Here is a 22,807-nt window from a genome sequence, read left to right as displayed (position 1 = left end):
TGAAGTGCAATGACATGCAGTTCATTGTCCGTACTTCGATGGGATTTAAAAAAATTCTGTTACGTCACGTTAAAAACAGAACCCCACCGTTAATAACTGCACATGAAGGTCAAATTTCGCCAAGGAAAAAGTCTTGCAGAATTTTCACCCGAGGAGCAATTGAGAAGTTTTTGAGTTAGCATGCACGCTCGTGAGCGCGTGCTTGATTGTCAGTTTCGCGCCGTGGCGTGCCGACAGTGTGATCGTCTCGCCTCCACCCCCGCTCTGGCACAACTTCCCGAGCTGTCTCGTCGCCCCCCCCCACCCCCACGTTGTCTCGACGACCATTGTCCCTCCTCCTCGATCCTTTCGAAACTCATGTTGATGGATCGTCGCTCGACACGAACGGTTGGCTGGTCGTGTTGGTGTGGTGCGTGAGTCCTGAACTCGTTCCACCCCTCTCCCCCAACACGAACGCACGCTGCACCACCCCGACCAATCAAAGGGGCAATGTAAATATTACGTGGCACGAGTTTTGAAAATAGCTAACCCACCCCGCCACCCGAATTCGCTTTGTACGTATGGCAACTATGGTCGTGACCCAACCTACCCCTATTTCAAAAATTATTTTTCCTTTCATTAACTTTATGTACGCGTAAGAATAAAATATTTGCAATCGTCTTAATTACTATTTATGGTGATAACATTTTTCTTATTGGATTATATCTATCACGTTTTATCTTTGCACCATAATTTTGGTCGGAATGTGCGTGCCTACGTTTAATTAAAAAATGCCGTTTCAAAGTTTATTTTGTGTCAATTGACTTGCAGCAATAATGCCGATCATATTATTGTGTGTTGAGTAGAAGTACATGTAAATCGAACCCGATAATTCCAGCATTAGATATGCAGCAAAGGGTTGCAAATCACGCGCAGTAATGGTACCCCTAATGTTATCTATCGTCACTGTGGTGTAATTTTGACCGGAACCTCTACCTATGCAACTCAGGACCACAAATCACTCACGACAATGCTCCTTCGTACATGCATGTAGATGCGCGGCCAATACCCTATTTCCTTTTTATTTTACTCCCCCTTTTTGTATCAAACTACACCCCGGCCTGCCTAAGCCTCGATCTCCGTTCCTCTGACCACCGTTCCTCTTCGTGACAGCATAGCCTGTCCCCATTCATCTAGATTCGGGAGTCGAGATAACACTGTGGGGCGCAGTAGGTGCGTTTACATGCAGCCGGCGTTGGGATGGGGCATTTGTGCGACAATAATTCGTATTTACCCCTCCCAATCGGGCAGATCTTATCAACCGGCATTCCAGTGTTGCCCGCCCTTTAAATAAATTCGGTTTGATTTCCTCATACCCTTAAAATAATTTTAAAATTGTGATAAATCCTCACGATTTTTACCACATATTTTCCAATAAAATGCGCTGTGCATGCGTAATAACAATTCTTGTGATAAACTCGTATCTCCAATAGAGACACTATCCGCCTCTGACAAAGACAAATAATATAATCTGTAGCAAGTCACAAGTCGTTACGAAGTTGCGTCTGTTACCCTTAATCCAGTCGCTATTAATTTTTATGAATAATTTAGCATTAATAGACTGATTTCAGCCCTTGATTGTTAATTTTATGGATTTTTTTGTTTTGCATGACAAATAGAGATTTGCAATTTAGCGATTAAAAGCTGCAGTTAAGTTGCAGAAAATTCATTTGCGCCTGAAAAGGTCTTGCGTTCTGATTTTTATTGCTGACGCACATCTTCCAAAATTCTAGAGATTATTCGAATCCACCAAATTAAGTAAAACAAAAGTCTTATGGCGCTTTGTCTGTGCCATATTTGTTCTCCAAATCAAATAGGACTTCCAAATTTGATCCAATACAGTGCAACCTTGCAAATAGTCTAGCGAGTAACGCTCTTAGCCGAAAGATAGTAAGTTTAAAACCCTCCCGTTGCAATTCATATATAGGCCTCCAAAATTTAGGACTTTGGGGTAGTAGACATTCATAGCTATTGGGAAAGTTCGAATTCGGATAAAAAGTATTAATGTTGGGATAAGAAAACTAATTTATCCATGGTAAAGTGTAACGACGGATCCTTGCGGGATTCATTGTTACTTTTTTAGTTTATAGCTCGGATATTTATCACATGCTTACATTCTTTAGACTGTGTGTTAGCGCTTCTTGTAGTTCTTATGAATTTAGCTCTAATCGATTACAATACCAAGCTACGCATGGAAAATGAAAAATATTCATCTTGCTCAAATATATCGTGTCAACTATAGGATGGGTTCGGGAATGCCCTTAACTGTTAACTGCTCGGCATCTCTTGTGATCGTACAATCGATTGATTGCATTCCCATGACATTACATGGTAGCCGATGGGAGGGCGATTAGTGTTCATAAGAGCATTCCTGCGCTCCCGACGGAAGTGTCTGCGTAGGTAATCCCTCTATCGCGTGGGTTTAAATATTATCGTCTTGTAATTCCCATTTTAATGGCATTTATAATTTGTATTTGTATCAGCACTGGCATCGGCTGAAGTTAACTGCATATTTATGCATGGATTTCAGTTGTATTCCAGTCTAGAAATAAGAATGCAAAATAATGCTATGGAAAAAGTTTCATGGCGGATTCTTGGCGACACTGTTAGTTCTTGCTCTAACGCCTGCTTATAATTCGAATTAAAGGTGCACTTATTGAAATGAATAGCTTTGATCGAACGCAAGAAAGCAGACGCCGGTTTTTTATTCCATTGGTTCTAGAGTCGTTGATATTCTCTATCAGCGTGCCTTTGGATTTGAATGCTTTGAGTTTCAAGTATTCGGTGACTGATTCTGATCTGATTGGATTTCAAAGAGAGCAAACAAGGTTACGAAGGACATTGTATAATTAGGTAGCATGAATAATAAAGTAATCATTTCACTTGATATCGAAGGGAATTAAGGAATGGCTATTCATATTACGTATGTAGTTAAAAAAGAGCGAAGGTGAATTAATATTTGGCATACTTCTCTGTGGGTAGACTAACTTTATGCTAGCATTAGAAATTTTATTCGCAGTAATGAAAGTAGTGAGAATCTTTTGGCGAAAATTGGTTCTCTTTGCCTCCCTTAGAAGTAAAAGAAGCATTGTAGCGTCTTAACTATCATTACTACCTCAGCACTTTTCATCGCAGATTGTGATATTATGGGAAACCAGAAAGTAATTTTTTATTGAGAAATATTTTTTGGTATAAAACCAAATTTTTTGTTTGATAATGAGTGGCTGCAGCATGGCTAACTGTTATACAGTTACCATAACTGATATACATTACGTAACTTAGTGTAGTAACATATTGAACGTTTATAGAATTGAAATAAATTATTTATAATATTTTCTCATAAAGATATCCATGAATTATATTGTAGAGGGTAAATCACCTGTATCTCATAATTTGTTTTTTAGTACCTTCCTAATCACTAGTGCTTCACAATCGTTTGCTATTGCTGGAGAAATAATTCAACGCTGTTTAAAAGCTTGACATTTGTACAGTGACGGATGTTACAGTAGTTTCATCGAACTCGATAAGAGCTCGAAATTGATGGGCGCCTTAAAATTGTTAAAATACTGTTAACAGCGCACGGTCAATGTGCAGTGATTCTCTAAAATTGTTATTCTCTTAACGAGCAGTCTTAATTATTACTTATTTTGAATTCACCCAGCGGTTACTCATAATTGACCCTTTTCTCTCTTTCTCAAAAGAGGAGGGAAGGTGCTGCAACCATGAACGGCATAAACGGGCAGCATAACGGAGGAAGCGAGTCCTTGAATGGAGGAGAAGAGGGACTCCCGAAAGGTTGCTGGTCCATCGGCCTCATAAACTCACAATTTAAATACCTCACAGCCGAAACTTTCGGCTTCAAGATCAACGCCAACGGCGCTTCGCTTAAGAAGAAGCAAATGTGGACTCTGGAGCCTTCCGGTGATGGCGACAGCATATGCCTGAAATCTCATCTCGGGAGGTTAGTAGATCCGAGATGCTGCTTGCACTAATTGCAATAAGAATTGCGTTAGCTACGCAGCAAAATACTTGGTAATATTTTATGTTGTACTTGCAATTTTTCTGTTAAAATATTTTGAATCCGCCAAATTATTCTTAGTTGAGTTTTCGCCCTGTTACTACTTGTGTGTAATTTAGTTCCGCGGGATAACAATAATGTATTTATATCCCGGGGAGAGTGTGAACTCATTTTGCCATTTATGTTACATTGAAAGAAATTTAAGGCCCAAATGGCCTGAGCCCTAACATCAGAATAAGATAAATGTAACTATTTACAATGCTGCCGGCCAGTCTTCAATCAATATACTTGAACAGGCTGAATCTAACAATGACAAAATATCGTGTGACAGGATTTTTTTTAAGTAGATCCTGCGTTAAATACATTGGAATTCGATGAAATTGTGTATGACCCACTATTACCTGGGGTCTATTTACCTATAAGAAGTTACAACTAACTAATATGTTTTGTTCCCCGAGCAGAAAGTACAGGTTTCAATATCTCTTAGTAATCTCTGGGTTTATAGCTACCATTTACCAAGGATTACATTTAAGAGATGCTATACAAGACGAAGTTCTAAAATTAATCATAATTAGTTGGAGAGGAGAAGAGGATATATGAGTATGTTTTCACTTCGGACAACCTGGAGTCTAACTCTGGCTCCGAGTAATCACCGCAGTGCAAAACTATGCAAAGGTCCATTTTAAAATCATCAAATTCATGTAATGCGATTATTTAAATGTGACTTCATTGCTTTCTTTCGAACTATAGGTATTTGGCGGTCGACGCTTTTGGGAATGTCACTTGCGAGTGCGAGGAGCGCGGAGAGACAGGTGCGCGCTTCGAGGTGTCCGTGGCGAGCGACGGCAGCGGCCGGTGGATGCTCCGCTCCCTCACCCGCGGCTACTTGCTCGCTGCATCCGCCGACAAGCTGACCTGCTCTGCCGGGAAGGTGGGGGCCGTGCCCTCTCCCGCCGAGCTTTGGCACGTGCACCTAGCGGCCCGCCCTCAGGTGAGTGCCTCGGACTGAGGGATTTGCTGCATGTGATTAACGTAAGGTTGCTCTCTCCAGGCCGCACGAATATAAGACGACGAGTAAAATATTCTTTTTCGCTACTCGGTATTTATAAATTTTGAAATTATTATTTGTTGGCACGCGATGCGTGTTAATAAATCTCTATCGTTGGTCAAAAGAGTTCTGTGAAGTTTCTTCGTTTAAGCATAGGACTTAAGTGAGGAAGATTTCGAGAGATGCTGACGTTAAAGCGTTCAGGTTACTGGAAGAGAATTCATTTGATGGGATCTTTCTCCCAAGCCATAAGCCATTTCATGAAACACTGTTATTAATTATATAATTCATATTACTCAAATATATACCCACAGAAATTCATGTAACCCTGTCGATCTGAACAGTATTACCTTTTGCCTAATTAAATAGTCGGTTTCAGCAGTTGGACGTTTGGATGAGCTATGATGAATCTAGTCAAACAAGGATAAAGTCGAAATAAAGATTTAGTTCAATATGCTGAAAAATGGCAAAATTAAATTTTAACATTAACTCCCGAAATTCAAATCTAGAAAAAACGCAATGGAATTTTTTTATTGTAATCCCGTCAACAATGATCGCCGAGATGTTTATGTGTGCACACAGAAAGTCATTCCGTTCAAAAATCAGGTGTGAATAATCGTGTAAGTGGTCATAAATAATTATAAAGGCCTTCAAATTACTATGTCTTGCGATTGAGATCTTGGAAATAAGCTCTCTGCTTAAAACAAATGATGTTTTATCAATGTTACTGAGAAAGAACAAAGTATAGGTAGGCTTGAAGCGATCACTCTGTATATTCCAACCCTACCCTTGCGTTTGGACTAAAATTTATCCTTTTTATGGAATTTGAAAATTATTTTTATTTGGGATTCCTTCCTTGCATAAATTGTTGATGCGCTGCTCAGAAAAAAAATTCACCGTTGTAAAATAGAGGAATCTGAATCAGAAAAAAATCAGGTAATCTTTTGGCGTTGAATTTGAAGAATATCGTCGACTTTTCGATCGTCAGTTATTCTTACCCAAATTTTTTATCGTAATGAATGGTGGTAAAACTTGAAATTAGCTTATATCTGTGAATGATTTTTCCATTTATTAAACTTATTTCAGGATAATGCAACTTTCGCGGCTAAGTTTCGCTCAGTCGAATTTATTTGGACATTTGGCTGAACTACATTATATTCTAGTGCATTTAGCGTAGAAATCATACTGGAGAGAGCTCTTCTCGACTATTCATAGTGACTTCAATCGAATCCCACCAACTAGCGCTATTGGGAACCTTTTGTATCGCTTGATCAGTGGCGGAGCTGTTTTTATCAGTCTGCCACCGCACGTTCTAATTTTAACATGATGGAATTGGCACATGAAATCTGCATGAAGAACAGACCGTTGTACGGTCTGAAACATTAGCTCATTTCCACAATCTTCCGCTGACATCTCCCGTCCCGTCCGGATTGCGCCATTCCGCGCTCGAGTGATTCCTTTGGCTGCATTCTAAAAATGCGAAACGTCCCGTTTGATTCTTTGAAGGTGAACATCCGCTCGATCGGCAGGAAGCGCTTCGCCCACCTCTCCGAGGCCCTCGACGAGATCCACGTGGACGCCAACGTGCCCTGGGGTGAGGACACTCTCTTCACCCTTGAGTTCAGGGATCCCGCCACTGGCGTTGGAGGCAACGAAGCCGGCAGATCCGGATACGCCATCCACACTTGCAACAACAAGTAAGTCCATCATCCTATCTAAGTCTCATTCCAGCGGTTCCGTTTTGAGAGTGCGGTCGAGGAACAAAATTCTCTGACATTCGCGTGATCGACTTCAATTTTCTCCTTTGAGATGAGTGTGTTACCTTCATTGAACCATTCCGAAGAAGAGTTTTATGCAGAAAGCATTCTCCTTTCTCGATATTTTATTTACTTCTTACATTCCTTAATCTCCGTTTACCTTTTCATGGGTTATGGGTTTCATTAGTTAGATGGAAGAAGGGACTGCCACGGTCTCAATCTCACCCGAATAAAACTGAATTATTATTATTATTACCTCTTTTAAGTGTTTCATTTTTGGCCTTCATCTACCGTCATTCATCTTTTCATTATTATCTCCAGGAGACCGTTATGCCGTAGAATATGACCAATAAGTGCGTCATTCTTATAAATAGCGTTTAACTAAAATTCTCTCTCCCTGAACTCATCGTAGAACTCTTCATTGGCCATTTGCCACGTCCTTCATCACTCCTAGGCGAAACCACACTTCTATTCTTTTCTATCGTTGCTTCCAATTAAATACCTGAAGCTTTCATCTTCTTAAATTTCTTACTAACGATCGTGTGTCTTCGTCTGCCGCTACGAAAATCATGGCACTTAAATGTAACTAGATATTTTCGTAGTATTTTTTCTCCAGGTTGAAATAGTTGTCTGGTACCCTCATGTTTTTAATGATAGTTCATTGTTTTGAACGCCTATCAAAGCGAGCGAGCCCCCACCCCCCTCAAATCCTTCCAACCCTCCCCGCCCCCACTCTGTCCTGAGGGCATATATGCTTGCTCTGTCTGTTTTGCAAATTTGTACCTGATGATGCAGCAAGTCGGTGAAACGCGTCGTGCCGTATAATAAAATCTGTGGAAAAGTACGAGTCTTTCTTTCTATTTCAATAATGCCTATCAAAGTGATGTTTTTCAATATGTTATTAATCAAAATGTCTCAGTTTTTTTTAAATTAAGCATTTTTAAACCTTTGAATAGAAAAGAGAAATTCTCCCTTCCATTGAAAACCTAACTTATGATTTTAACAAGTTCTCACTACATGCGATGGATAGCATTTTCTCTCTTTCCGTATCAATTCACATTCCATCTACCAGCCAAGTACACATGGGTCATGTTAATCGTCGGCTACCGACCCTACCTCAAGATATTATTTATGTTTGTCTGGCGTGGTGCATGTCAAGTGTGAATTTTTTCTGTCTACGGAACTGAAACAATTTTTCTGGCTATCCCCCTGTCACCGTTCTCGTTGTGTTTGCTTTTATTTATGAATTCTTGCCAGATAATCCTCAAGGGACTTCCGTTTTCTGTTTAATGTAACCATCTTGATGGGGGGGGGGGGTGAACGCATTCCGCAATAGCTCATACACGTATGCACTACCAAACGAGAAGGGGAGGACAGGGTGAAAAGCACTCATGCACACCCCCCCCCTTTCTATCCTCCGGATCTGATATCGTAATTCCCTCGTTCTGGCATGCCCATTAGTGACGCTCTCCTTAATCTCCTCCACGCCCGGTCTAACTGGCTCTTCCTCCATCCACCCGTCCCTTTCCCTTGCCCTCGCGCCCGACATCCCCCCGCCCTCCCGCCCTAGCTTCTTCTCCTCCGCCCCCTCCTCCCATCCATCCCACCCTTCTTCCGCCTCGCCTCGAAGAGACAAGGGACCTGTCACAGCCACGCACGTGGACCGCAGGACTGTGGCGTGTGACAAAAACAGAAATCTCTTTTGTAACCATGTAAATGCTTAACTAATATATATTTTTGCGGTCACGTACGTATCCAACTGTTAAGGGCTACGCTGCGGCGTTCTGCGTGATTTCACTGGTAAAAATCTCTCATAAGTACGTGAACGGATACTCGGTGGCCTGCTCTCTCTTTACGTAGGCGAAGGAGCGTGACCGATCGGTTGGACTCCTGCTTCCTTGTGGCTCTTAAAGCAGTTGACGCCATTGTTCGGAGAAGCTGTTCCTCCACAGCAATGCTGTACGTCTGATTATTTCCTAATTCGATAACTGTTTACACTTCACGAATGGAATTCACCACCAATCTGGGGTCAAATTGTCAAGCTGATCACAAAAATATCCCCGCTGAACACCAACCTTTAGTGATAATGGATGACTCTGTTGCCTACTGATTAATAAGTAATAATTGAATGATGAAAAATAATAATATATGTGATTTGAAGCGGGGCAGATACTCACTTTTTAAACTGACGCAGTCTGGCGGTCTCCACTGTACTATTTAAAGGGGAAAGGTTATTTAAATATCCACAAACATTGTTGGCCCCGATTCACTTTAAAGACTGTTTAATACCACCCATCATTCTTTCTCGGTTTAAATTTTTTATCGGCTTATTGGTTGTAAGCTAATCAATATTTGCTCAAAAATGTATGGTAGTAATATGTAAACATCGAAATGTATGGATGAACGAATGTTTGAAGTCATTATCTTTTATTTATGAACGATTCGAATGGAAATTTTAACATTCGCCTCCCTATCTTATTCTGCTTTGTGAATTCAGGAAACGTCGGATTTACTGGGATATACTTTCAGTGTTATGTATCTTGATGAGATAATACATACATTACGTATAATACATGTAATGTCGAAATGTAATGGAGGGTTTCCGATGTATTCGCTTGCTTATATGAAATTAAAATTATGAGAGGGGGATGAGCCATGAGTTATCCATCGGTCATGGACCCATTTGAGAGCCACGTAGACACCAAAATTCTTTTACATAATTTAGAGAGACCCGCTTCGCAGCATCATGCCATTTCTCATCTTCCTTCAAAACCTCCTTCATAGCATTTCATCATAGCACATTCATCCTCTTTCGAGCGTCTCTTCATACATAAGCAACTTGTTTTCCCTGTTTCGTACCTTCGGTCCTGAAGTTACGTGTCCCTCTTAATTTCACCTTGACGTGAGAAATACAATGCTCTTTTTTAATACCTGCCGTGCAACAGTGGTTATTTTTTTACCCTCAATTAGCTCCGAAAGCCCTTCACGTCAAAGGCATAAGCTTAGCGACCTCTCCACCTGGCGACAAACGCACAATTTTTTATGTACGATGGGCTACATAAACTTCTGGTGAAGTTCAAGTTTTTAGGCAGCCCGATTCAAAAAAACTATTAATTAATCTATTCCCTCTCATCATGAATAAGGTTCCCAGAGAATGCCTAGGAGACAACAATTACTAACCAGAAAAAAATTGCGGCTACCATCAACTCAGTTTTTTCAATCTAGTGAATCGCCAGGAAGGATAAATTGAGGTTTTAAGAATGACTAATTGAAATAATTTTTCCTTAAAATTTGAACCCTTTACCGCGTAAGGAAAAATTATTTCGTGTAGTCATTCTACTCGATTGCCGTTTGCCCTCGAATCAAGCAGACTGGCCTGTAGCTATGAATTTTATTTAGGCATTCAGTGTGCATTTTATTCGCACATTATTTGTGAGTGCATTTTCTTCTAAAAAATTAAATTTGGCTACCTTTTCAATTTGGCCATGACGAATGATCTTTTCAAAAGTATCACCTCCTCAGTGTACTCTTAAAAAGTTCTGCCCGTAAATGGGTGTGGTAGAGCAAAAGTTAAATAATTTATGTCGAGATTTGTTTCAGTTTTCGTCGGCCTCGTTGGCGGCGGATTTATACCCTTGCCTGCTGACCCAAAGGTCACGGGTTCGATTCCGCCAGGGTTAATTTTTCTCCATTTAAGGCTTGGGCGTTTCTAGTTGGCTTTGTTATTTATAATATTCTGTGAACAAAATGGGTATTATAAACAAAAAATCGAAGTGAAATATTTTGTTTATATAATGCGTGGCCACACTGAAACACTGTTTTTTGGTTTTGTGAAACATAAATCGATTTCCGTCTTCGCACGCGCAGGTATCTTCACCGCGAAGGCAAGCTTTATGACTCCTTCTCCAAGGAGTGCCTCTTCTCCGCCGAGTACCACGGGGGCTTCCTCGCTCTCCGCGACCGCGCCGGGTATTACCTTTCGCCCATCGGCTCCAAGGCGGTGCTCAAGACACGCTCCCAGTCGGTGACCAAGGACGAGCTCTTCTCCCTCGAAGACTCCTTACCTCAAGCCAGCTTTGTGGCCGCCCTCAACTCCAGATACGTCTCCGTCAAACAAGGTGAGTCACTCTAATTTATCCTCAGGAAGGGCAGTAGAACATGGAGCGAGAAACTTACTCATTGCTCTGCGAAAATCGACATACAACCACAGAGTTACAAGAGAAATGTTTAGATGTGATGGCATTCAGTTCTACTCTTGGAAATCGCTCGAATGGCGTGTTTCATATGTTTTAAAATGTATCCTCAAATCTTCATTCTTTTTGATCATAGGATGGCATCTTAGGATGACATTTTCTCGCAATGATGTCACCATTGTATCTGAAACGATTTCAGCGGCAATAAGTATTTCAGTTTTGATCGGCATTATTTATCCTTTTCGCACCTCAAGAGAAACGTTTCCACAAAGAAACATCTCATTAGCATTACTCTTCTGTTGGATTACTTTGTCGGAGTGATGAATATTGGACAATTATTTCGGTTTCTGCAGAAATACTGAAATGCATAATCTCGTTATACTGTCAGCGGAAGTTTGCTTAGGAATTTCGTCCAATGAGACGTGGAGCACCTAAATGCTGACAAATACCAGCCAGCTATTTGAAATGAATCACTCCCGCCCACCGCTGAATACGTGTATGCATTGTTTACATTCCTCCGAAACGCAAATGAGAATAACTGCGGGGAATGATAACGCAGGTCCAACTGATGACTCTGTCCGTCTGATAATTGAGTTTATATCTTGGGGTGACGTAAACACATTCGTCATGAACTTAGTCTTGCTGATGTCATCCGAAGGGTTATCGATAATCATATGTACTCGTTCAAAATCAAAATTGGCTAATTATTCCCGGATTCACTTTAACGTGCAGCGGCGGGAAGAGTGTTTTAGCTTGAATTTGACGTAAACACCGTGCCGTCTGCACTTTGTTTAGCTTCTTGTTTTCAAACCAGTCGAGTGCGGAGTGGTGACCGGGAAAACAAACCGAAACCTTTGACTCCCCAAAGAAACTAAGCTTCAGTTTTTTTCGTGGACTCCTAAAGTGGTGCAGACGGGTTAATACTTCCGTCCGCGTGCCGCAAAGCGAGGGAAAAAAAGACGCAGTCACGAGGGCGTGTGATGCTTCGTATTTTTTTTTCGTTTTCGCCGTCGTCGTTGAGGAGGGGCGTGGCGGGAGGTCGGAGGGCGAGGTGGGCCGAGGGGGAGGGCGGCGTCGTCTCCACGTGGAGGAGCGGGCGCGGTGGGAAAAGGCGACGACCACCACTCTTGGCCTCCATCCCCTCTCCCCGCGGCCTCACCCTCTCTCGCTCCTTCCGCTCGGATTCCGATGGCGTTTTGTGTCTCGGGGCTGATTGCTTTTACCGCGCCGCCGCCGTGTGCGAGGAGGAAGGCCCGGCGGGAGAAGAGTGGTGCCGCCTCTAAAGCGACCTTTATATTTTTTCCCTCGTCTCTTCCATTCTCCGTTCAATCGGCCTCCCTCCCTTTCTTCCTCCTCCCTCGCCAACCTCCCGCGCATTCGCGACGTCGCTCGCCGATCCCTCCCCCGGGGCAACCGTCGGGTTGCTTGCTCGCTCGCGCAGAGTTGAAAAATTCTGGGTTCCTCCCCTCGCATTGTTTAATCTCGTCGGCAAGCATCGCAGTCTTGAGAGGCTGTGTGTGTTCCAGGTGGCTGGCACCTTGATACTCTAGCAGTGCAAAGGATTCCCAACAATCAGAATGCGTTGATTGCAATGAACACTAGAAAGAAAACCCGAATGAAAACTCATTGGATTAATTTCGCATATTTTGTGTAATTTATGTCAACCCTCAGTCAAAAAAGAAGATATTTCAAAATATCGATTAAAGCCCACTGTTTAAAAATCTCGTGCAATTGAATATTTTAAAATTACGTTAATACGATAAAATATTAAACATTGATGTCATCCTGGTTGTTCTTCCCATATACTTAAGCTTTTCACCTCATTTTAAATTTATTTAGGCAAGGGAATTTGCAAATTTAATGCCATTAACAGTTATGTAAATAATTATCGCCCGCAGAATTTTGCGGCGATTAACCTTCCCTGAAACAAGGTAGCGATTCAACGATTGACTTAGCAATAGTAGTGACTAATTAATATTTCATTATAATATTAAAAATTCCCCTAATAATTAGGTATAAAATTATGAATAAAGAAATTACAGTACATACCTACATAAACACTTCCACTTGTGAATTCTTATTGCTTAAACTAGTACCGTAAATGGAAGGTGCGCATACAAGAAACTTAAAGATATATATGTACATAATCGTTAGCTCAATGCCAGGTTGTAACTATGCGGTTATAATTTAAACTGATAAGCTGTCAGTTACATGAAGTGCTGTAAACCAAGGGTGGATTTGATAGGGTCTATCCGGAAAAAATAATCTCTTTGGCAGCGCCTAAATAATTGGTCTGTTTAAAGACGTGGCGGACTCAGGTAGGTTTTTTCGTGTCGAGAGACCTTTCCGCTGCTCTCGTTCGAGAACGGCTTTCCGTGGAGTAAAATGACGCTTGAGTCGTGTGATACGAGCGGTATGGGGGACAGGGGTGGCGGCTACCATCAGAACCACCCATCCTGCGTGGCGGAGGTAGCGAAGTTGTTTCTGCCATGCTTTGTGAAGGGTTTTTCCGGTGTTGAGATTTTTCGGCGCAGGTTAAATATGCTAATATAATCGTCCTCAACCTGTCTGCCGCATGTCCAAATGCGTAATTATAGTTTGAATTATTTTTGATGATGCAAATAGGTAGATACTTTACTACACTTTTAGCTTTAAAATATTGAAGAAGTGCGTGGTCCGATGTTGATGCGTAGAAAGTTTAACGTGGCCAAGGTTGGTTCTCATGTTGACAAAAACAGGTTGAGGGAACTGCGGAATAATCATTTCGCTGAACTGAGCCTGGTTCCCGAATCCGTATCCAAGGAAGTAAGTTTAAACCTCCGTCAAGGTAAGTCATGACCTTCGTGGCTACGAATCCTTATATTTTGTGTATTGACTTGCGCCTGGATTTTGGCATACTTAATTAACTTTTATGGCATTACGTCAGTGTTATATTTAGACCGTGGTTTCTGAAGCGGTAGCAAAAGCGAATGTGTATGCCGCGTGTACAGAATTTATGCTTTCAGTCCATAAATAAATTAATGAATCATGGCGAATTATATAATTCACCTTTCTTTGGATCAAGAACGAAATCTTTGACGCTTACGTTAGAGGGAGAAATTATAAGTTTGGTCGCGTAGAAGTGTGGAAAAATAGATGTATGATATAACTTGACTTAAGGTGCTGACTCTTTCCCATCGTTTCACCATTTTAAAATTGTTTTTTTTTCCGAAGGACTTATCCCTGAAATTATTTTACGTGTCCATTATTCAGGTAATGCTTTCATAAATCACGTAGTTTAGCCTCGGACGGTTTTAGTCAGAATTTTGACCAAACAGTTGTTATGACATTTTAAGTTCGCAGTGCTGTGGTTCATCCTTGTTCAGGGACTTATCGGAGTTAAAACTAATCTCGAAAAGCATTTATGCATTGAAGCTTAATTTTTCTGTTACCACTTCGTGGCGAGATCGAACTCGACTCGGCAATATCGAGGTACCAATGTCGGAATATCGCGCCCTCTTTCGTTTCGTTTCTCACGTAACACGGTGAGGTCAAGGTGCCGGCTGAATGTTTCCCGCCTGAGAAATCGCTCCTGAATCCACGGAGGTCGGCCGACCGTGAATCCGCTTGCGTGACTCGAAGGGGCGCATGAGAAAACCGACGCCGCTGAGGGATGCGTAGAAAGTGCATCATTGTCTGCTCGTGCGTGCGATTGCATTTTTTGAGTCCGGGTGTGCCGGCGTCGGCGTTTCGCCAACTCTGCAGCGGGGTCATGTAATCGCGCTTTTAATTAAACCTGCAATAAAAATGAGTCGTAATTTACGTCTTCACGTTGTTAAGTTTCCACGTGGATTTCGCCGGTCCATGGAGCTCATCCACCACAGGGCATAGGAAACCGCAGTTGAGCTGAAAGAGTTGCTAATTTCAAATGGGTTCGATGAATTGGCGTTAATTCATTTTTACGGAGCGGAACATGAAAATGCACTCGAGCGTGAAATTCGAGTGCATTTTCATGTTAGTACATATCTCTCCTCGATGTCATTCCTGGGCAGTTCCGCTGCACACCTGCCATTTTCTGTGTCGAGAAACACCCGGGGGAATGAGATGGGTATTGCAAAAGAAACGAGGAGATTGAGTAAAACAAGCTCTTTAGGATTTACCCTTCCTTCTGTCGTACGAAAAGAGATGCCTTATGCGTGACACGGACTAATACCTTTCCAATTGGATTCTTAAGCCAGGTGTGCATTTATTGATATTGGACATATTTAAGGGCATACTTAAGAATATTTTAGAAGAGTAAACTGACTTGAGAGGTAATTGAATTTGATAAACGATGCCTTGTTAATAGAAATTTAACCTCTTTAAAGTTTGTTCTTACCAATGGCATTGGATTGCTACGATAAATACGCAGCGAAAGGGGAATTTCTCCGACATTTACCCGAAAATGCATGCAAAATTATGTATTTGTTTCAGATTACCAATTGCGATTTCAAGGATCATAGTGAATGACTGATTTGGGCATATTACGTGTGGTGACAGCAAATGTTATCTGTGTTGACTCTCCGGTTTTCCACCGATGCTTTTTTTGTACTAGAATTTACATTTACGGCCATATCAACTTTTAGTGCGGCGAATAACATGAAATATCTTATTTTTTTCGCCAAGACATAATATATTCAGTTGATTATGTAATGTGCTTCTTTTTTGAATGCGTGGAAGATATGCATTGAGCTGTTTCATGGATTGCCACGATCTGCATGGTTCCCACGATGAATTTGGGACTAGCAAGGAAATATAATGGCGTTGTTCCGGCTTCCGATACGCAGGAACATCTACCGACTCTCAAGAGCGTTTAGCCCCTCTTCGGAGGGGCTGAATATGGCTCCCTGTAGAAAGATCTCCCCGCTCTCTAACAATATTTTTCGATGCGGAGTAGGGGATCGTGATTTGGAGTAGGGGGCCAAGAGAGGCGGGAGGGGATGAGGAGGTGGGAGGTGTCCCTCACATATTCTTTGTGTGTCCACGCCACCTCCCACCTCCGCTGCTTCAAGCGGCCTCTCACCCCTTCATCCCTCATCCTCCTGTCTCCTCCGGGTCCCCTCCCACCACACATCCTTCCATTCATCGTTCAGACGCTTTAATTAAAATGGAAAGGATTCGCTCGTTACTTTGGTCCCTCTTCCATGCGGCTGCCCCTTGGCCATCGAACTTTCATTCGTCTTAAAACTTCTAGCAGACCGCTGACTGCTTCGCGAATCGTCGACCCGATCCCCGTGCCTCCATCCACCCGGCGTTATAAAGCCATTCCCTGTCGTTAATACCTTTTTGCGGAAACTTGTGAGTTCGCGGATTGTGAGCACGCTTTTTTCTTATGACCAACTCCGCTTTTTATTGTCGTGGTAATCACATAAGAGTGTGCCTTGGCGCGTTTTAATTTTTTTCTCAGCGGCAAGCACTCAATTCACCTTGGGGCCTAATTCTACGTCTCCTCAGTTATTCAAGAGAAGCATTTTCGCAATTTGAATTGGCTACATAAAAACCGTACTGATATAAGAAATTTCTTTCCGCGAGCGAAGCGAAATTTTTTTCCCGGAAACTCACATTTTCGGGCGATGATACACCTTCAAATGTTTGTAAATCGAAGGTTTTTGTAGAGTTAAAAGTTTATTGATTTTCTTTTCTATCGGGAAAAGCGGCGAGTGACGAGGAAGCACTGCGAATTGTCTGCGACGATAAGTGCGGAGTAAGGAAATGAGCAAATGTACCATTAGCGGCGTGATATCAGGAAGCCCATGGTGCGAAGTGTTGCTTGAGGGCATATGATTACAGTGATGACATAGTTTGCCAATCCATTACCAATGCATGGTACTAACGTTTGGTACGCGAAATAAAAGCGTTGTGCAACACCAAATGAGCCTCGTTGAATATTTTCGGCCAGTCATATACTCGTAACTCTACTTGTGCAAATTAATCTCATCATGAATGAACCGTACACACGTAATTCTCTTTTTAATTATTTCATCACTTCAGTGAATATTTCTAAAAACCTTTATTAAATTTATGTTGAAGTTTATTTTCTCAATGATTCTGAGAATTTATGGTCAACCACTCCTATATTTGAACTTTTTAAAGACAAAATTTCGAGAAAACCATTGGGAGAAATAAGGTGAAATTGCACAGTAATTTTATTACAGGCGTTTAACACAAATCCTATAAACATGTGCTTTGCGGGAAGCCCACTTCTATTGGTACGCTAATGACGGCAAAGATGAGCTGCTACGTTTGCTATCCTTAGCAATTGCCCTCCCGGGTTGAAAATATCGCGAGGACGGGACACCTTCCCCGACTGTTCGCCGAGCAATCGGACCATTATCGGCGCACGGAGCGTTACCACCTTTGGAGGGGGAAATGCGAGACCCTGGTTACGCATTTTCTCCCTCCCACGACACTCTCCTTAATGAAAAGTCTCATGTGGGGTCACGTGGGGGATGGTGGCCTTATGAGGAATCGAGCGGGGGGGGGGGTTTAGGAAGGTTTTAGGGAAGGGAAGGGTCGGCCACGGCGGTGGGTTGAACGCACGTCCGAGCGTGCATAGTTAACGGGCGGAAGGCCGCCCTCGACTCCATCGCGCCGGCCCTCATTCCCTTCTTTTTTTAACCCATAGCTCTCACAACCCCCCCTTCTCTTCGACCCCGATCTCACCTCCACTTACACACTTCCAATTCCGCAGTTTCGCGCACGCGGCCCCAACCCCGCCACCTCATTCACTTCCCATATCCCCCCCCCCCCACAGTACTCCCAAAACCCCTTCCGTCGCGATTCTTCTTCGTCCCTCAACCTTACTCTTCTCTACTCCCCCTCCTCCCCCTCGCAACCTTCCTCCCCCTCCCCTTCTCAGCCATTTCCTTCCTTTATTGCTTCACCCCGCCAGCCGCCCACTCCCCTTCTCAGCACCCCTCCCCATTTTTATGCTTCAAGTGACTCATTCCAGGCAGGGGGCCGTGACTGCCCTCCTCCTCTCCCTCGAAAACCCTTTGGCCTTACTTTTCCCCCCGCGCGCTCTCTGCGACGCCGGGAGGTCGTGGTGCGTTTGTTTGCGGGACGGCAGACGCGTGCGAAACCTCCCCGGCCACCCCCTCCCCCACTCACCAGGCTGGCCTCCTCGTCTACCCCACACGCCTCCCATCTGCACATCATATCCGCACGCTTTCCTTGCCTGCCGCGGTCTCCGCCACCCGCCCCCGGGGGGCGAATGAAACGGCTTTCCATCCCCATCCCCTTAACACCCCACGCCCCTCCACCGCCATTCTTCCAGCATTATCACTCCTGCATCCCCAGCATCGAGTTTTTAGATGGGGAACAAGGAATCGTGGTGCATACAGTATTTATGTCGTTTATTCCTGCCACCGCCTGCCTTCAAAAGAATTTCCGCCTTGTATTCACTGTAGTGAAAAGAAACTTTTCAGAATTCTTTTTCGAGTAAAAATACCCAATTGCCTCCGGCTTAGTGGATTAAAAGAAAAAATATGAAAAGAAATTGCAGGGGAAAATTGCACAGTGCTGATCTATCTTCTATTTCAATCAGAATGCGGGAAATAATAACATCGGCTTTCATCATGCATCATTAAGCATTATATCTTTTTACTGATTGGATATACCAAAGATGGAGATCTCATGGTTACCGTTGTTTTTCAGTTACGAACATCGTTGCCCTACCTGTTTTGGAAAGAAATTCCAAAACAGGATTTTAGCATTCCTTTTCTCCTCGAAAGATAAATACATAGTTGACATTAATGGTTTTTCGAATTTACTAAGCCTCATCTGCCAAAGTGTGATGACCTGCGGTCAACTAAGGTGTTTCTGAGAAGCCTTGTTGGGAAAGTTCTTTAGATATAAGATAATGAGTGGAAATATCTCGCGGAGAAATGTTTGTCCGCAATTAATCTGAATGGTCTACTGAATTCATTTTTTTATTGTGATCTTAGTGTTAAGCAGTTTCTTCGGTTAGAATTTGACGCCGAGTTTTGGATCTTTTTAAATCCTTGGGAGAAGGGTTTCGACAGAGTGACCGAGTAATTCGATGCGTTGTCTCCTGCAGCATGGAACACGAGCCCTTCGTCCGCTCCTCCGCCCTTCACAACCCCCTGGCTCCCTTCACCACTTCCCGTCGTGCCTCGTCTCTCTCTCCGATGGCAGACTGATGCGTTCCTCTGCGCCTCCATTCCCCTCGGGATCCCGTGTCCCACACTCCCCAAACATCCTCTCCCTGGAAGCGCTCCTCACCCACCCACCCTCCCCTTCCTTCCTCCAGGGCACGCCCTCCCCTATCGCGGGCCGCTTGGCGGACGCCTCCGGAAGACGAGCCGCACTTATGGAAGGCAGAGACTGCGGTCTTGGGCTCTCCTTAGCGCCCTCTTCCCGCCCGCGGGCACCCGTCGCTCGCCGCAAAAACAAACCAACAAGACCCGCCTCACACTTCTCTCGCTTGCTTGTTTACATCTGTCATTCGTATTAATTTGCCGTCGATGGGAATAGCAGGGAAGTGTGAGGATGTGGGAAACCGCTCTTGGAGTTTTTTATGTTCTTTTCTCGGCCCGAGTGCCTGCTATGCATCGCTCTGGGTGCAATGGGGATTATTGAACGATAATTACGCTCTTATCGGCACTAGTCCATGCGGTTCCTCCTCGTGCGGTGTTCACCGGAGGGGGCACGACGTCTAATAAGTGCGCGGGCCGTGCTGATCGTTCCGCCGCGATGGTTTCCTTCGAGTAGACAAGATTTAATTTGCAGCGGGCTTGAGGTGGCATCGATTGTAAGCGAAATTATATTATACCGGCGAATACACTCTAGTATTTCCTCATTTGAAGTATCGCCTGTCCTCGAAGAAATTACCATGGAATCCTCACTCAAACCGTCGCCCACGTAATTTTAACACTTAGACTACTTAATGGTGCATTTCAGTGTTTTGTCCGCTCATGGAAACAGGCCAAGATAGTTGTCCAAAATAATATACCGCCTATTCTCATTTGGTGGTGTACGAGAGTTCTATGACGCCTGCGATCTCTTGATAGCTGGGGCGAGCGCCGATGAGGCAGTTAGGGGTAATTTTTTCGTAAATAATGCGTACGTAATTGTGAAAGTACATTTATTCCTCCCTGGAATATATTTAACTTCATATCTGTCAAACTCCTTCTCCCACTCACTTTGCCTTCATCTCGAGGGAGGGATGTCTTCCGTTGACTACCATTGGAACCGATGTCCGCACTTGGAGCGCCACCGGAACCGTACGGCTGGTCTGTGTGACGTCGCCAGTCTCCATAAAAGATCGTGCGGGAGACCGCGAAAGTTGCCTCTCGCCTTAGGTCAAGATCCTTGCCACGAGAATTTCTAGCATTTCTTCGTGTATCCTCCGCGAATGCCCAGTCTCTGGGGTCGTTAAACGGGCATTTTGTGAGATACGAGTATATTGATTGGACTTAATTAAGCTTAAAACGCTTATGAAACGCGCTTCATTCCTGATACGCCAAGAAGAGAGGGAGAGTATTACTCAGCATAACACGAAAAGAAAAAAAAAGTTGACTGTCATCTAAAAAAATGACATTTTCCATTTAATGAAAATCCCGTTAGATTTTTCGTGCGGAAAATGTGAACTACAATTGTGGTTATGAGTTATTTTGACAGCCGTATGCACGCAAATAATACTCGCAAATAATGCATGCTAGTATTCGATGGTTTCTGGCTCAACTTTGTGGAAGTTCATGTTCGTTAAATGAAGAACAAAATGTATTTTCCCACTGTTCTTATTCCACTATTAGGGACAATGGAAAAACACATTGTGTTCTTCATTTAACTAATGCCTGCTAGAATTAAACCGTAAATGTTCACCACCCTGGAGCATATAAAGATAATGATTGGCTGGAAGGAACTTAACGTTAGGCTGTGACAGAGCAAGATCTCGTTTTTCTGGCTGATATAATGTGCGGATGTCTGCGTAATTTTCCAGTCGAAGAAACAGATTAGAACAGAAAGAAACACTCACTCTATGAGACACAAGAATGTCAAAGAGATAGGCGCATCATTATTTTCGTTTAATTCGGCAGTATCCGCTGATTCACGCACGGGGATTTCTTTTTCAGTATTTAAGACGTCCATCGAGAGTTTGGAAACTTGATTTAAAGCTTCATTCCTTTCATTTCTTCACCTTTAAGGATAATTTTCACTTGCAGAAAGTCCGCGATCTTCCCAACCATTTTTTATTTTATGAAGCACGGGTTTCTTTGTTGATAATTCCTCCATGTCTTCCCTAGCATCCTCTTCCTCACTCCAAGCCTAATGCCTTTTCATCCAAAGAGTGTGCCATGCGATAGAAGGATTTCTTATCCTTCGTTCTTCACGACGATTAGAACGAATCCGTCGAATGAAAAGGAAATAAATGTTCCCCAGCTTTAGTCTGGAGGATCATGAGCACTATCTTCGTAACGCGTGCACGCATTTCCTTCCTTTCGACGGCATCCCTTCTCGTGGCGAGGGGGAGGGAGATGAGCTTGCAGATGTGTACTTTAACCTTTGTATCTCGGCGTGGGGTTGACTGCGCGACGGGGCTGGGTTCCTCTGGGGTATTGGCGGGAGATTTCCCTCGGGGGAAATAGTTACAGAGAGGCGAACGTCAAGCCAGAGCATTGAAGGTTGAGGGGAACGGTTGATGTTGCGTTATTCCAGTGGCAGACAGGAGGATTGGAACTTATGGATTGGGAGTTTTTGTGTGTCAGCCGTGAAATGCGTTCATAAAGCACCTCCCCTTGATTTGCAGTTTCCTAAGTAAAAGAATAAATTCCCCATCGTGTTCTTGCATACAGATTTTTGTAAAAACCTGCATTTCCAAAGATAATTCTTCGTGACCCAGTTTTATCAAATGCTCCCAGGAATGGGTAAATCATGAAATACGAGTAAAAGTGGACGAAAAATAGCTGTTAAGCTCAGTTTTGAATCACTTTTATGCACGGAAAATAAAAATTTACTTGTGTAAAAGTAAATCAGCTATGCAATATGTCTGTAGGTAACATAATCGTGGTGTATATCATTAGGAAATGTTTATTAAAAACTATAAATCAAAAATAATCCTCTAATTATCGAATGATGTTAAAGCACGAATGAGTATCAATCTATTTTCGTGAGAATCATTGTCGAAAGAGAAAATATCGCGAGATGAATAAAGAAAGCAATTAGTAGAAAAGTGCCATTATTTATTCATGGCGCAAATGTGGTCAGCACTGTCAGGTACATTTACCTTAGTGTTCTAAAGATGTTGTGATGAGTAATTGTTTAACTTCGTATATTTGTCGAACTATTTTGATATTTCGCCGGATTTTCTCAGAATTTTTATTTGTATAATCTCACCTAGGAAGTATGGATATTTATTTGGAATTAAAGATTTTTCATTACTGTCTATGAACATGGTATGGTATTAAGTTAATTAATTTTTACATTTAAATTAGCTTCCGTTGGTTATACTATACTGTTGGTTCAGTTCTTGAGTTTCTTATGTTAAGTGTTTCATAATAACTTTTAAAGAGAAAATTAAAGGACGCAAAGGACAGAATTTACGTCGTTTTTTCACCTCTCTGTTAAAAGTTCCCATAAAATTAGGGCACAGGTTTAAATATAACTGAAGTCAATATTTTAAGGAAGGTAGGAGCGTGTTTTTTACCTTCTGCTACTAAAATGGCTCGTGTAATGGAATGCCGACTTGATTTTGGAATTTCTTCCGTGGTGT

The 22,807-nt window shown here is 42.7% G+C and overlaps 1 protein-coding gene across 1 annotated transcript in view; it reads left to right on the top strand.

The window, feature by feature from the left end:
* The window catches only part of sn (fascin domain-containing protein singed), a 144,685-nt gene that overhangs the window by 31,499 nt on the left and 90,379 nt on the right, over nucleotides 1–22,807 (top strand). The window contains exons 2-5 of the mRNA XM_071588399.1: nucleotides 3,741–4,000; nucleotides 4,808–5,048; nucleotides 6,612–6,802; nucleotides 10,730–10,980. Coding sequence (XP_071444500.1) covers nucleotides 3,762–4,000; nucleotides 4,808–5,048; nucleotides 6,612–6,802; nucleotides 10,730–10,980 — 922 coding nt within the window. The 5' untranslated portion in view covers nucleotides 3,741–3,761. The remainder of the gene's footprint in view (nucleotides 1–3,740; nucleotides 4,001–4,807; nucleotides 5,049–6,611; nucleotides 6,803–10,729; nucleotides 10,981–22,807) is intronic.

Source organism: Hetaerina americana, unplaced genomic scaffold (assembly GCF_022747635.1).
Source record: "Hetaerina americana unplaced genomic scaffold, ioHetAmer1.1.p SCAF_3, whole genome shotgun sequence".
Lineage (NCBI taxonomy): Eukaryota > Metazoa > Arthropoda > Insecta > Odonata > Calopterygidae > Hetaerina > Hetaerina americana.
This window is presented reverse-complemented; position numbering and strand designations above follow the sequence as displayed.